Source organism: Primulina huaijiensis, chromosome 16 (assembly GCF_012295235.1).
Source record: "Primulina huaijiensis isolate GDHJ02 chromosome 16, ASM1229523v2, whole genome shotgun sequence".
In the NCBI taxonomy this organism is placed as follows: domain Eukaryota; kingdom Viridiplantae; phylum Streptophyta; class Magnoliopsida; order Lamiales; family Gesneriaceae; genus Primulina; species Primulina huaijiensis.
In genome coordinates, this window is record NC_133321.1 from 16640447 (window position 1) to 16652869 (window position 12423).

General features: G+C 34.6%; 2 protein-coding genes across 4 annotated transcripts; both read right to left on the reverse strand.

Annotated features, from left to right (window-relative positions):
* Positions 1-359: 359 nt before the first annotated feature.
* Positions 360-4652, reverse strand: LOC140961829 (ACT domain-containing protein ACR3). 2 transcript variants are annotated; one of them, XM_073420558.1, is made up of 9 exons: positions 4412-4652; positions 3274-3372; positions 3064-3133; positions 2826-2871; positions 2631-2745; positions 2328-2395; positions 1497-2114; positions 904-1008; positions 360-809 (listed from the first exon to the last, which is right to left on the reverse strand). In XM_073420558.1, exons 3-9 carry the CDS (start codon positions 3126-3128, stop codon positions 489-491), a joined length of 1338 nt encoding a protein of 445 aa, XP_073276659.1. In that variant the 5' UTR covers positions 3129-3133; positions 3274-3372; positions 4412-4652; the 3' UTR covers positions 360-488. The 2 variants fall into 2 exon arrangements, with proteins under 2 accessions (XP_073276659.1, XP_073276658.1); XM_073420557.1 differs by having other exon boundaries at positions 3064-3138.
* Positions 4653-7456: 2804 nt separating this feature from the next.
* LOC140961907 (uncharacterized) lies at positions 7457-12130 on the reverse strand. 2 transcript variants are annotated; one of them, XM_073420685.1, is made up of 11 exons: positions 11812-12130; positions 11577-11713; positions 11267-11364; positions 10704-11005; positions 10156-10587; positions 9915-10075; positions 9424-9482; positions 9175-9322; positions 8816-8965; positions 8508-8607; positions 7457-7585 (listed from the first exon to the last, which is right to left on the reverse strand). In XM_073420685.1, exons 1-10 carry the CDS (start codon positions 12029-12031, stop codon positions 8509-8511), a joined length of 1806 nt encoding a protein of 601 aa, XP_073276786.1. In that variant the 5' UTR covers positions 12032-12130; the 3' UTR covers positions 7457-7585; position 8508. The 2 variants fall into 2 exon arrangements, with proteins under 2 accessions (XP_073276786.1, XP_073276785.1); XM_073420684.1 differs by lacking the exon at positions 7457-7585 and having other exon boundaries at positions 7607-8607.
* Positions 12131-12423: the final 293 nt, after the last annotated feature.

Below are 12423 nucleotides of genomic sequence, written 5' to 3' on the forward strand. Positions count from 1 at the left end.
ACATGATAAAAAAATTAATTAGACACCAAAGAAAATTCATAATTCAACAATGAATTATTTTTAAATTTTAATTAATTTAATTGAAGTAAGAAAAGATAAATAAAAAAATCTAAATCATTTGATTAAAAATAACATATTATAATGTGAGTAGACATAAAAGAGATCAAATACTAATTTACATAATAAAAAATAAACAAATAAATCTAAATTGATAATGTGGGTAGACAACATTAAAAGCAAGCAATTAATAAGTTAGACAACATTAAAAACAAGTAACTAATAAAACAAGTAATTAATAAGGAGATAAATGGAAATTCACATATAAAGTCACATATTTATATATATAATAGATATATATATATTCGGATTCCGAGCTTTTATTACAATCTTTTCCTAGTATGTGTACAGTTAACACATAGAAACTAGCCCAGAAGTTGTCTCAATACGGTACAAATCAAGAAAGACAAATTATGTACAAATATTTATATTTAGCAGCGGAACTTTTCCAACAAACTTCCGAAGAAGAAGCTAGTGTTAGCCCATCCACCTGCTTCAGCTGCTTTAATATCTATTGGAGCCTTTTTCACATTAACCCTCATTGTGCGCCCGATTTCTTTTCGTAATGCTTCGATGGTCTTGGTGTCGACCGGATTCCCAGACGCATCGTTCACATAGAAAACGTTCATGGCCTCCTCTCCGACAGTCGAGACACCTGCTCTCGTGACGGAAAGCCCATTTTCTCGGAGCACTCGAGTCACTTCCGACAGGAGCCCTACTCGGTCTTTGGCGCATATTTCCAAACTTAGGCCCTGATATAACGTTCCAAAACATGTAATCAATCATGTTTCGAGATATGTAAAAAGTTTAGGTCGACTTATTCAGGAGGGCGATTGTTGAGGTTACCTCGCTTGTTCGTCGTCGGATTGCGGCCTCGAGACATTTGGCGACCTTTTCTTTCTCTTCTTCGGTATCTAATGTGCGACCATCCATGTGACGAATGAAATATTCCTACAAGTTTAGTGTCCTCAATAGAATGGTCAAAACTCAGCTTGAACTCGAGTACTCGCCTACCTGCTCGAGCTCGAGTAATGATATTTTTTATTTATTTTTCTGCGTGTAACTTTGTTTAATCACGATGTTATCCATATTTATTTTCACAGCTAATTTTATTGAGACTGAAGGGCGTTTTTCTCATTACTACATAGCTTTACAGTGTCATAGGCATTCAAGTCGATCTCGATCTCGATCTCGAATTCAATCTAGAGTTCGGGTAACTATTTTTACATGTTCGGACCCTTCTTAACTGAAAATACGTTCAAGTCTTTTTAAACGCAGTTTCAAACCCCAAACCTTAGTAACCCCCCGGCTTCCCACTCACTGTTGTGAAATACGTAGAGAGTTCTATCCTAAAGCTTAGGTCTCTAGCTTCCCATCTTCCCAAAATGATCAATGAATCATTATGTACATCAATTCAAGAAAAGAAACCAAGCAAATACCTGTGAAGCGTGTGGGCCGTCTGATGAAATAGTGGCATGGAAAACAACGTACTGCATATCCGTGAGAGTGCACACAATATCAAACATAAGCTTCGGTCGATCTCTGCACCTGACAGACACCACCAAGTAATCTTTTTCTTCACACCTCTCGATCACAACCTTTGGTTTGAATGACGGGGGCGAATCCTCTTTAGTTTCCAAGAAAGTACATTCGTAGTCCCTGTCAGCAAATAATAGTTGGTGGAGTCGTCTGTCAATATGTGTGGAACCAATCGAGAAACTCGTGTGAGCAACATTTTCTTCGTTCCCACAGCCTCGAAGAATATTTTTGAGCTGCTCCTCAATAGATGATAATCGAGATGCGTCATTCACTGCACGGCATGTTGTGTCATCATTTACATATAGAACACAAGCTATGCGGCTGTTATGAGTCCATACTTCGGCAGCAGCAACATTGAGGTGGAGATTGGCAAGCACCGCAGAAATCTCTGATAAGAGACCGGGGCGGTCCCGGCCTATAAGCTCGATGGCGGTGTAATCTCCCATTGATTTCACTCCCACTCTCTTTTCAGGAGAAGCCTTCAATATGCCTGAGGTGTAGCCCTTGGGTCCCAAAGCCTATACAACAAAAATTATAGATTACATGAAAGTGTTCCCGATTGTATGCTAGTTAGTGCCTACGAGCCTCGTATAGTTGAGACATATCGAATTCTTTCCCCCATTCAGACTCCAAAAAAAACTATTTCACAGGATTTCAACATGAGCCTGTTAGCTCCTCTGCGCAGAAACGGATTAATGTGAAAACAATGAACAGTTTAGATAAAATCAAACCTTCTCTATGTACTCAATAGTCTGTGTGTCCCTAATCTTGCGCCCTTGTTCATCGGTGACATGAAACACTGTTGAAGGAGGACAGAAAATAAAACGAGTATTTAGTCATGAAAGAAGCGTCTGACTCACACTCGAGTTCTTAATATATATGCACGAGTAAAAGATAAACAAAATGTACAGCTGAGTACTGAAGAAACACAATCGTGCACCTTTAGTTTCTTAACATTGCTTATTGATGCATATTATTGACATTTCATTTTCATCACTTGAGTCAATAAATATTCACAATGAAGTGTATCGTACCATCCATAAACCAGCCGCCGTCGGAGGAGATGTAGGCTTTAGTAATAATAAGATCAAGATCACTAAGAATTTGCACCACTTCAAGCAGAATCCCTGGTTTGTTCATGCTGTCAACCTGAGGAACACATAAACATTAATATTATCGAACTAGCAAATTCACAATTTCAACCCTTTAGAACACGAGTAAGAAGTTACCTTGACCAGAGTACAGTCCTTGCAACTAGAGTTGTCCACAGAAACCCTGAAACATGTAAACTGAGACAATTTAAAACCACAAAACCAGATGATCATATGATTCAACGATCAATACTTCGAGTGTAGAAAATAAGAAAATAGTAGCACATAATAGGGAGTTCATTTGGAGTTAGGAAAAAGAACAGAAACATGTACAAGATGTGTCAAACAGAAAGTAGAAAAGTTTTTGAAACTGAACTGGGGAGGATTTATTCTGATATTTAATGTCTCGTATTCAGGATCAAAGTATGCCCACGAACCCATATTATCTTGTCTGCATCAAACACCAAAGACGGTTAACCAAGAAGTCAAATGGTATCATCACACTGACACTTCTTGGGTAAGGTAATCCTTGAAAACTAAATCAAAACAATGAAGAAATGCTGAAATTTTTATCAGAGATGGCTACCTTAATTGGACCCACGGTAATGAGTTTCAGTGGTTAATTAAAAAGTGATCCTTCCTTGGATTCTTTGGACAAAAGATTTACATATTACAAACGATCCGACTGCAATAAGAAGATACAATAAGTTGTGGTCTAAACAGTCACAAATTACCTAAAATAATAACCAGTAAGACCAATTTGAACCAATATTTATACACAACTAGCTACGAAAACAAAATAAATTTCAATTTTCATGCACGAACACAATGAGGAGACAACATAAACACATTGACATGGAACACGAAATTATGATATCATGCCATGTATCACACTCAGTTTATTTTATTTATTTCCGAATGGACCATCTTTACAAATGATATAATACTCACATTTCAAAATGCTATCGTGCACGCACCACTGACACATGTACACAAAGTCGAATAATGACTGTAATCAACTTATGAATTAAGCTATATATCATACTGTGGTATAAGAGCCATTAGAGAGATTAAGGCCGGAAAACCTGACCACCACTCAATAATAATAGAAGGTTTTAGTTGGAATAAGTACTAAATCACCAAAATTCTACACTGGAAATTAATAGACTCTGGCCAGGGATAATAGATAGACACCCCCTAAAAATTTTAAATTTTCTCAAAAAAATATATATTTTCAAAATAAAGACAAAACCAAATAAAGCTTCTCCCCCTGAATTGAATTCCTTTTAGACTTCAGTTTGGCACCAAACCAAAGCAAATATAAATTCCCACGTCGGCTGACAGAAAAACAAAGGCAGCTAAATATATATAACGACCATTACAGAGATGCCTGATTTTCCACCATCAAACTAATATCGCTTCGCAAAGACAATCAATAAAACCAACAAAGCCAACCGACACAAAAGTGATGGGAAAATCATTTTCAGTAAAGCAAGAAATAGAGCTCAAATATACCAAGATAAACAAATTTTAAACGATAAGTCAACCCCAGAAAACAATTTGAAGTCTTGAATTAAATTAAATTAAACATATAAAATAGTTAAGATTCGTTCACCTATCCCTCAAGGAGAATCCTTGATTTACATCTGAAACATACAAAAAATCATGCGTGTATATATATATATTCTTCAAACCCACATCAGAAATCAAGAGCATGAAATCACCTGAGTTCTGAAACTGAAGGATGAATCTCGCGCAGGTGGCAATTGGATTCAGAAATAAACACTCTTGAGTGCGTGACAAATTAAAGAAGAATAATGAATTTTAGCAGAGATTTATTGTTTCGGACACAGAGTACGGTGGTAACTAACATAATGATGTGGCGATCAAACCATGGATTCCTGTGACATTTGACGTGTCCAATCCACTCTCCTTCTTGGGCTTTCACTGCTACGCTCATCAATGAATTTGGATTTCACGTACGCATACATATATATTGATTTAAATAATTTATTAATATTATATATTCGTAATAATATGTGTCAATATATTTTAAAAATAGATCAAATCAATCCAACAGTCATATTTGATGTTTAATTAAGAATGATGCAATTTAAAAATATACACCTAACAAAATGATGAGGTGGGGGATTCAATCATTTATTTATTTTTAATGAACCGGGAACTCAACTGTATTTTTCTGTTTGTATCGTGTAAATCATATAATCACGTTAGTTAAATAACTCTACTGAAAAATCTTGTGCAACATGTTCGTTCAGAAAAGTATCGACAAGGAAAATATAATCCATGAATATTAGTCAAGCGTTTAATTAATCCATCAATTCAAAACATACGTAATCATTTATTCTTGATATTAAAGAGGACTAGCTCGAATTAATCTGGCATAGCTGACTAAGCAAATCAATCAAAATCTATTCACTATTTCAACAATTACCATAATTAATTAACTAATATTTAATTTAAGTACATGATTATTGCTATTTTGACACAGTTTGGAACCATCAATAATATATATATAAACCTACACCACGAATGAATGGTGGATAATTGCTGATCAAACTTGGCATATTTTTTTTTAACCAATAGAAATAGAATCTTATTCCAGTTAAAACAAAATTAATTGTAACCAATTGGATATGCATGCGTTGATTCTATATCATAAAGAATAATGAATCAGACTATTCACCTTCCCATATTTAAACTCTCTAAATAGTAAATACTCGTTCATATTAAGTGTATTCAAGTTCGGTTTCATTTACAAGTATTAAAATGGACAGAGAGGAAAAAAGATTTAGAAGATTTTGAATATGTTTGCGAGTTGTATGTATATGTAATGTAAGTATTTTCACCCAAAGATCTCTTAGTGTAACGACAAGAGTGAGCCCTCATGACCTGTGTAGTCTTNAATTTTCGCCATATTTATGAATGAATATATAAGTTTTTTTAGAATATAAATATATTTTTTAAATGCAATCTCAAATTGTTAAAATTATCGTAAATTGTATCCACGTCGTGTCAAATCTTTATTACGCATCGATTCCACAGTATCCCGCATTTTAGCATTAGTGTGGGTGGACCTCAACCACAAATTGAAACACCACTATGAAGCCAAAGGAGCTCACAAAAAGGCATGAACTTTACTTGGAATCTCATCTGTTCATGCCTTCAATCGTGTTACTTCCATTATTTGTAAAAGTCAATTCTATGTATCAGATAAGAAAAAACACAGTTTTCTCTTGTATTTTACATGATTTTATCTTCTCCTTTTTTTGTTTTTGCAATCGTTATTCATAGGTACATACTCAGCAGGTCTAGGAGGCCTAGATATCCCATCATGTGAAAGCAGCGCTAACAGCTTTTGGATAAGCTATCGGACTAAATACAATAGTCTGCAAATTACATCTATCAGATAAACAACACTAAACAAACAATGTGTGACAAACTCGTCAAATAAGGCGTTGAAGAGAATTGAACATGTAACCAATTGGTCACAAGTTCATAATTTTCATTTTTGATTTTATTATCAGTTAATTCACAGTCTTAATCCACCATTTCATATTTTTTTCTTCAGGTTTTGTCATTTTTCTTCGTAGTTCTGATGTGATATCAGACACTACAGCAATGTCTGTCGTCACGTCAACACTCAATTACTAAATTGAAATGGGCAAATTAGTTGAATACAACTGTAAATTGACTGATAACATGACCAAATGAAAAACATACAAGTTACTTTTGTGAAAGTACTTTCAGCTCAGGGTCCTAGCGTAAAAAGCAGACATTCTGACGGTGGATAAAAAATATAATTTACTTTATCAATTCATGATTCCATATATTATTATTATTATTATTGGGGTAATTTTTTTTAACCTAGGTCAACTTTTTTTTTTATTATCCAAGTGTATTTGAGGAGGTCATTTTCATAAAAAAAAGAGTTGACCGAAGTTATTTAACCAATTTTTCCATTATTTCAAATACACTTGATGTGATCATTTTCTTAAAAAAAAAGTTGACCGATATTATTTAACTAATTTTATCATTATTATTATAATTGTATTATTTTATACCTCATAATAACCGTTTTCATGTGTCAAATCATACCAAAATTTCTTTCAATTTTTCCCCAAAATATAACTCACATCTTCTTTAAATTACATATCAAATTACTAAATTATCTTATTTTTTCTGTAACCTCCCTATCCCTTTTTCTCTATAACTCAATTCTCAAATTTAATCAGTTATCAAATTTTATTAGATTATACATATAAATTTTTTTTCGTAATTTTCATGCGCATTTATAATTAGATAAAATACATAAAAATAATAGTTTAATGAAATAAGAAAAATAATATTATCACTTCAGTACCTATATAAATTATAATCATCATTTTACGCATGTGCTTGGTTCACTAGTTATTTAATTAAAATTGGAATACTTAAACTAACTAACTTATAATTGATTTGGTGAAGTCTAATTTAAAATTACAATTACTCTTACTATATAACTTTACTGATGATTTTTGATACTTGTATTTTTAAATTCAATCATACAGTTATCTATATTTTTAAATTTTTAGATATTTCATCACTCCTTATAAAAAGTATGAAAAATCATTAATTTAAAAATAAAAAATATATATACATATGTCATCTATATAAGCTTGGAAAAGCACTAGTATATATATTATTATGTAAATTATGTAATAGCAATAAATATGTTAATATTATTCTAAAATCATAAAATTCAAGATAACTTTATACAATACTCTGATCTCAAGCACATATATGCCTAGAATCACTTGAAAATCACACATTACTCCATTTTAGAATATGCAATTTCTTGAAGATCCATCGAAGCAGAGTTCATTTTTACCAAGATTCTGCATCAAAACAAAAAAAAAAAAAAACATTATTTTACTCATCACATTCAGTTGATCACAGTTGGCTCCTCAAGTTGACCACATTTATCTACAGTGCTGTAGTGCTCTATTAAAAATTATCCATGTACCTCCACATGCACCCCTCAATTTCTTGTCTCCCATTCTCATATATATATATATAAAGATAAAGATACACAAATTTAAGGAAAAAGAAATTTGCACTGAATTTGGTCATGATAAATGATATGTTTTGATATCATGTTAGTTGTCCCACGTTGTTTGGATAAAATCTTTGGGAGTTGTATATATGAGTTTGGACAATCATTTCTCTTTGAACTAGCTTTTGGGGTTGAGTTTAAAGATAAAGATACACAAATTTAAGGAAAAAGAAATTTGCACTGAACTTTGTCCTGATAAATGATATGTTCTGATCCCATTTGTCAATCTCACTTAACTTATTGTGAACAATTTATGCAACAAATGGAATAATTATCTGATAATGAGATGGAAGAATTAGAATAATAGAGGGCCTGCCTCGCCACAACTTCCTTCCTAGAAGTGGATATTCATTTGAAAGGTTTTATTCTGAAAAATGTAGGCACAGAATGATTACGAGGCATCAGCTTCTAAACATTAGTGTTTTCATGTAATTTTTGCTAGAAAGATGGTCAGAACTTCTTGTGAGATTGTATGCTTGTACCGGGCACCGACATCTAAGCCTTGAATCTGGGCAGAATTAGATCATGTCAAGCAGACAACCGTTGGTAAAGAAATGTAGGAAATCTAGCTAAAGGGGTCTCCAGCTATTCTTTATCATGTGATGTGGAATCATATTCAAAACCCAAGCAACGAAGAGATCAAAAATGGAAGCTGAAAAGAGAGAATTGAATATACTATCACTGGAAGTATAGGGTAATATCACCTCAGCTAAGTCGGTCTCTCTGTATGTTGTCAAGATGGAGCATCAGCTGCTCGGTAAAGTGGCGTAGACGATCGCTCTCCCCTTCAAGAAGGTGCAACACCTGGAGCAAGTGAAGGGAAACGTTAATGTAGCATGATATATCAAGTTAACAATTTCCAACCAGCCATACATTTTATCACATTACAACAAAAAGCATCCTGTTTAAATATAAACACAATTGTCAAAGAATATATATAAAGAATCTTTTGTACAGAGAGAGTCACACAAAAATAGTATGTAAACCCTCAGATTTATCAGATTTCATTCACCTCTCCCATTGTTGGCCGCATTGCAGGTTTGGTTTGAACACATAAGTATGCTACAGCAGCCATTTGGCAGAGTTCGTGTGTGCTGTACGAGCTCCCAAGACGAGGATCAACAAGCTCTGCTAATGCCAGTTTCCGAATTAATGGCAAAGCCTGGAACACCACCATAGCAGATATTCATTGGTATCTTATTATATAACCAATTTCAGCTTATTTTGAATAAGATCAAGTCACAATTATTTCATTTGATAGCTTGCATATCAATCTTGAAACATACTGCGTCAGTCAAATTTAAAGAAAAAAAATTATGATCAATCGAACACATTAGCTTTAGCAATTAAGAGGTGAAAGGAAGAGCATACCCACTGTTTAAGAGACCTTTGTTGGTTGTCTCTCGTCGGAACCACATCTCTACGTCCCGATATCATTTGTATCAGAATAATTCCAAAAGCATAGACATCTATGCACGTAGAACAAATCCCATTTTCCCTATACTCTGGCGCTAGATATCTGCTTTAGGTGAGAAGAAACATTCATCTCGAGTTGGCAAAAGGGACAGTTGTCCCATAAAAGTAACCCTTTTCATCACAAAGTATAAAATCAATGCTTACATGAGACCGTGAAAATGTATAGTTTTCGTTTTCCACTTCGCTATGTTGCAGTCTCCCAGCTGTGCGTGAATAAAATGAATATGTTAAAAGATGTAAAGCATAATTTGACCACCAGACAACTCAAAGCAAAAAGGATGGTGAAGTTTCTGCCATTGCACCATTTGGTGTGAAGGATAGGACTCCACGTCCATGTCTCATCCGTAGTTTGGCTTGAGTATTAAAACAATTGGAGTTAAAAATAGTTATGTCATTCATATCAATGATCTATCAATTTATTATCCCTATATCTTAGATCCTTATCATCCCATTCCATGAGCCAAGAGGTGCCTTAAGAGATCATCTAAAGAAGATACTAAAAGATCTTGAACTCGTATTTATCTTTCATTATAGACTTCTTGGAATAGTGAGAGTATTGAGCAACGTGATGCCACTATTCTACCAAGTTCGGGCATGAAAACTTATAAATGAAGGCAACAGCCACAAAGATTTACCAAGGGAACAAAGTCCTGGTTGAGTAATATATTACTTGGCCTCACATCCCGATGAATGATAGGAGAACCTCGACACTCTTCATGCAGAAAACGCAGCCCTTTTGCAGTTCCAATGGCGATAGATTGTCTCTGTTTCCATTCAAGAACATGCTCTGTATTATCTATCACAAGAAAACAAAACTATTAAACACGAAGGTGAGGTTGCAAGGAGGTCTATTTTAAGATGGAAAATTTTGCTTACCAAATAAGTGCCACTGCAGCGATTTATTGGTGACATATTCATAAACCAATATGCTAAGGTTTTCCTCGTAACAATGACCGAGAAGCATCACAATGTTCTTGTGACGTGCAGAGATGAGGACATCTATTTCAGACTGAAATTCTGCAAAACTTTCTGTCCTTGCTTCAGTTTTCACCTTCGCAACCATGAGCTGCCCATTTTGATGCTGTCCTTTATACACTACTCCATATCCACCTTCTCCAAGTAAATTCTCTTTGGAAAAATTATCTGTTGCCTCCTGTATTTCAGAATAATTACATCCCATTGAATTGTGCCTCATTTTCGACTTCCTAGTAGTGGCAAAAGCAGGCGATTCAGAATAATTCTCAAGGCTTCTTTGCTCTACTATCACTTGCGGAGAGTCGTATCCATTTTCATGTTCATAGGAGCTGCCTATTAAAAGTATATGTTACATGCAAGAACAAGAAAGAGGCAGAGATCATAAGTTTCAGCATGATAAGCATTTCATAACTTGATAATCCTTGATGAGAATTTGAGGCAAAATTCACCTTGCAAGAAAGATTTTTTATCCTTGAAGTGCGACATGGATGATGATGCTGAACCGGGAGCATTGGAGCTTCTGGGGGAATCCATGGATAGAGAAATAACGGAGTTCTTGTCACTCTCGTTGTCTTGAGAGGGTCGAAGTAGAACAGGCTTTGACAGCGAGTAAAGCAGCTTGTGCTTGATAATTTCCTTAAACTTGTCTGATTCATATGGTCTCACAACCTCCAAAGACAAGTTATCAAGGACCATAGCGACCTTGCAAGGTATGTGCTTAAGATAAAACCTCAATTCCATTCTTAGCTGCCTGGCACGCTAAACTATCAATTATCCTTGTGACACACTAAGTTTTAGGTATGCTTTTAAGGGGAAACTCGAGCATATATTACTGATTAATGATTAATTGTGCTTCTTAATTTGCCGTGAATAAAAATAGGAAATCTAGTATGGAGATCAGACAAGCAATGATAAAAAAAATTGAGAAAAATGTATAGTAAACGGAGAAATTTTTTTAATTCAGCTCATTGAGGATAAAAATGTTGTCAGAAAAGACAACAATGAATGATACCTGTCAAGTATAGCCCATGTTGCATTTGAAGATACGATTTCTTGCACGACAACCTTTTCTATTGGAGCACCAACAGCAATTTTGACTTCAATTTCAACCTGCGAGGAACATAACGGTGAAAACGAACGAAAAATACACAATCATTGGGAAATATCAGAACGATCACAATATTTTTACCAGTAATCTAGAGGGCATGCTACAGATTTGGATCAAAGTAACATAATAAAGACCTGACTAAATAGTGCAGAAAGAAAGAAAGTGTACCAAACTTGTTTAGATTGAATAAGAATTTGAAAGTAAAATATATTACCCCTTCACTTTCATATTCTACTACACTGCGCTGGAGCATGCCAACATATGCATCAACATTTCTTGATGCATCTTCTTTGATCGCACGAGCATGAGTTCCAACAAAAGAATTGGAGCCAATTTGAATTTGAAAACCCACTGCACAAACATTCATTTCAAATGCTAATCAAATTTATGCTTAATTTCTCGTTCTCTCTCCCTCCCTGGCCACTAATCAGATTAATGCACAGACTTACTGGGGTGCAGTACTTTATGCAACACTCCAAACACGGTAATGCTATCCGCTTCTTGAATCATGTCACGCCGCATACGAATATGAGCAATAATATCTTTCAACTCCTGAAAATTGCGATTTTTTGTGGCATCGAAGGCAATAACTATCCGCCCTGGCATGAAAGTGGTGGTACTAATAATACTACTACTGCCACTGCTACTCCTGTCCGTGTATGATGCCATTATAAACAATTATATCTTAAATTAAAATCCCTCAAAATTATTAAAGTGGTGTTTGGAAAGATGGATTGGATTTGGCAGTAGTAGAGATTCGATATACATCAAAATGACTGATTCTCGAATGTAAGAAACATCCCCTGTTCAAAAAGCTGTATGACATCAAGGGATATCAAGAAATGGGCACTTTTTTGCATGAGAATCTTGGAGGTGAAAAGTTCGTGTCCTGCCTCGATTCAAATTTCTGCATCACATCAACAAATAGGCAGTTCCCATTTCAAGGATCTTGAAAGTGAAAACTTATTGGCCTGTCATTCTTCATGTCTGGATCTTGTAGGCTCCATGTATGTGGAAAACATAGTATTTTTTCTGGGGTATGTAGTTTATTGCTATATACT

Excerpts from the sequence above, each read along its gene's own strand:
- LOC140961829 (XM_073420558.1), bottom strand. The coding sequence starts at position 3,128 with ATGGGTTCGTGGGCATACTTTGATCCTGAATACGAGACATTAAATATC. Across the intron at positions 2,872-3,063 it reads ATCAGAATAAATCCTCCCCA|GGTTTCTGTGGACAACTCTA; the intron begins GTTCAGTTTCAA and ends TACATGTTTCAG. Across the intron at positions 2,396-2,630 it reads CGGCGGCTGGTTTATGGATG|TGTTTCATGTCACCGATGAA; the intron begins GTACGATACACT and ends CTCCTTCAACAG.
- LOC140961907 (XM_073420685.1), bottom strand. The coding sequence starts at position 12,031 with ATGGCATCATACACGGACAGGAGTAGCAGTGGCAGTAGTAGTATTATT. Across the intron at positions 9,323-9,423 it reads ATACATTTTCACGGTCTCAT|ATATCTAGCGCCAGAGTATA; the intron begins GTAAGCATTGAT and ends CACCTAAAGCAG. Across the intron at positions 8,966-9,174 it reads AAAGGTCTCTTAAACAGTGG|GCTTTGCCATTAATTCGGAA; the intron begins GTATGCTCTTCC and ends GTGGTGTTCCAG.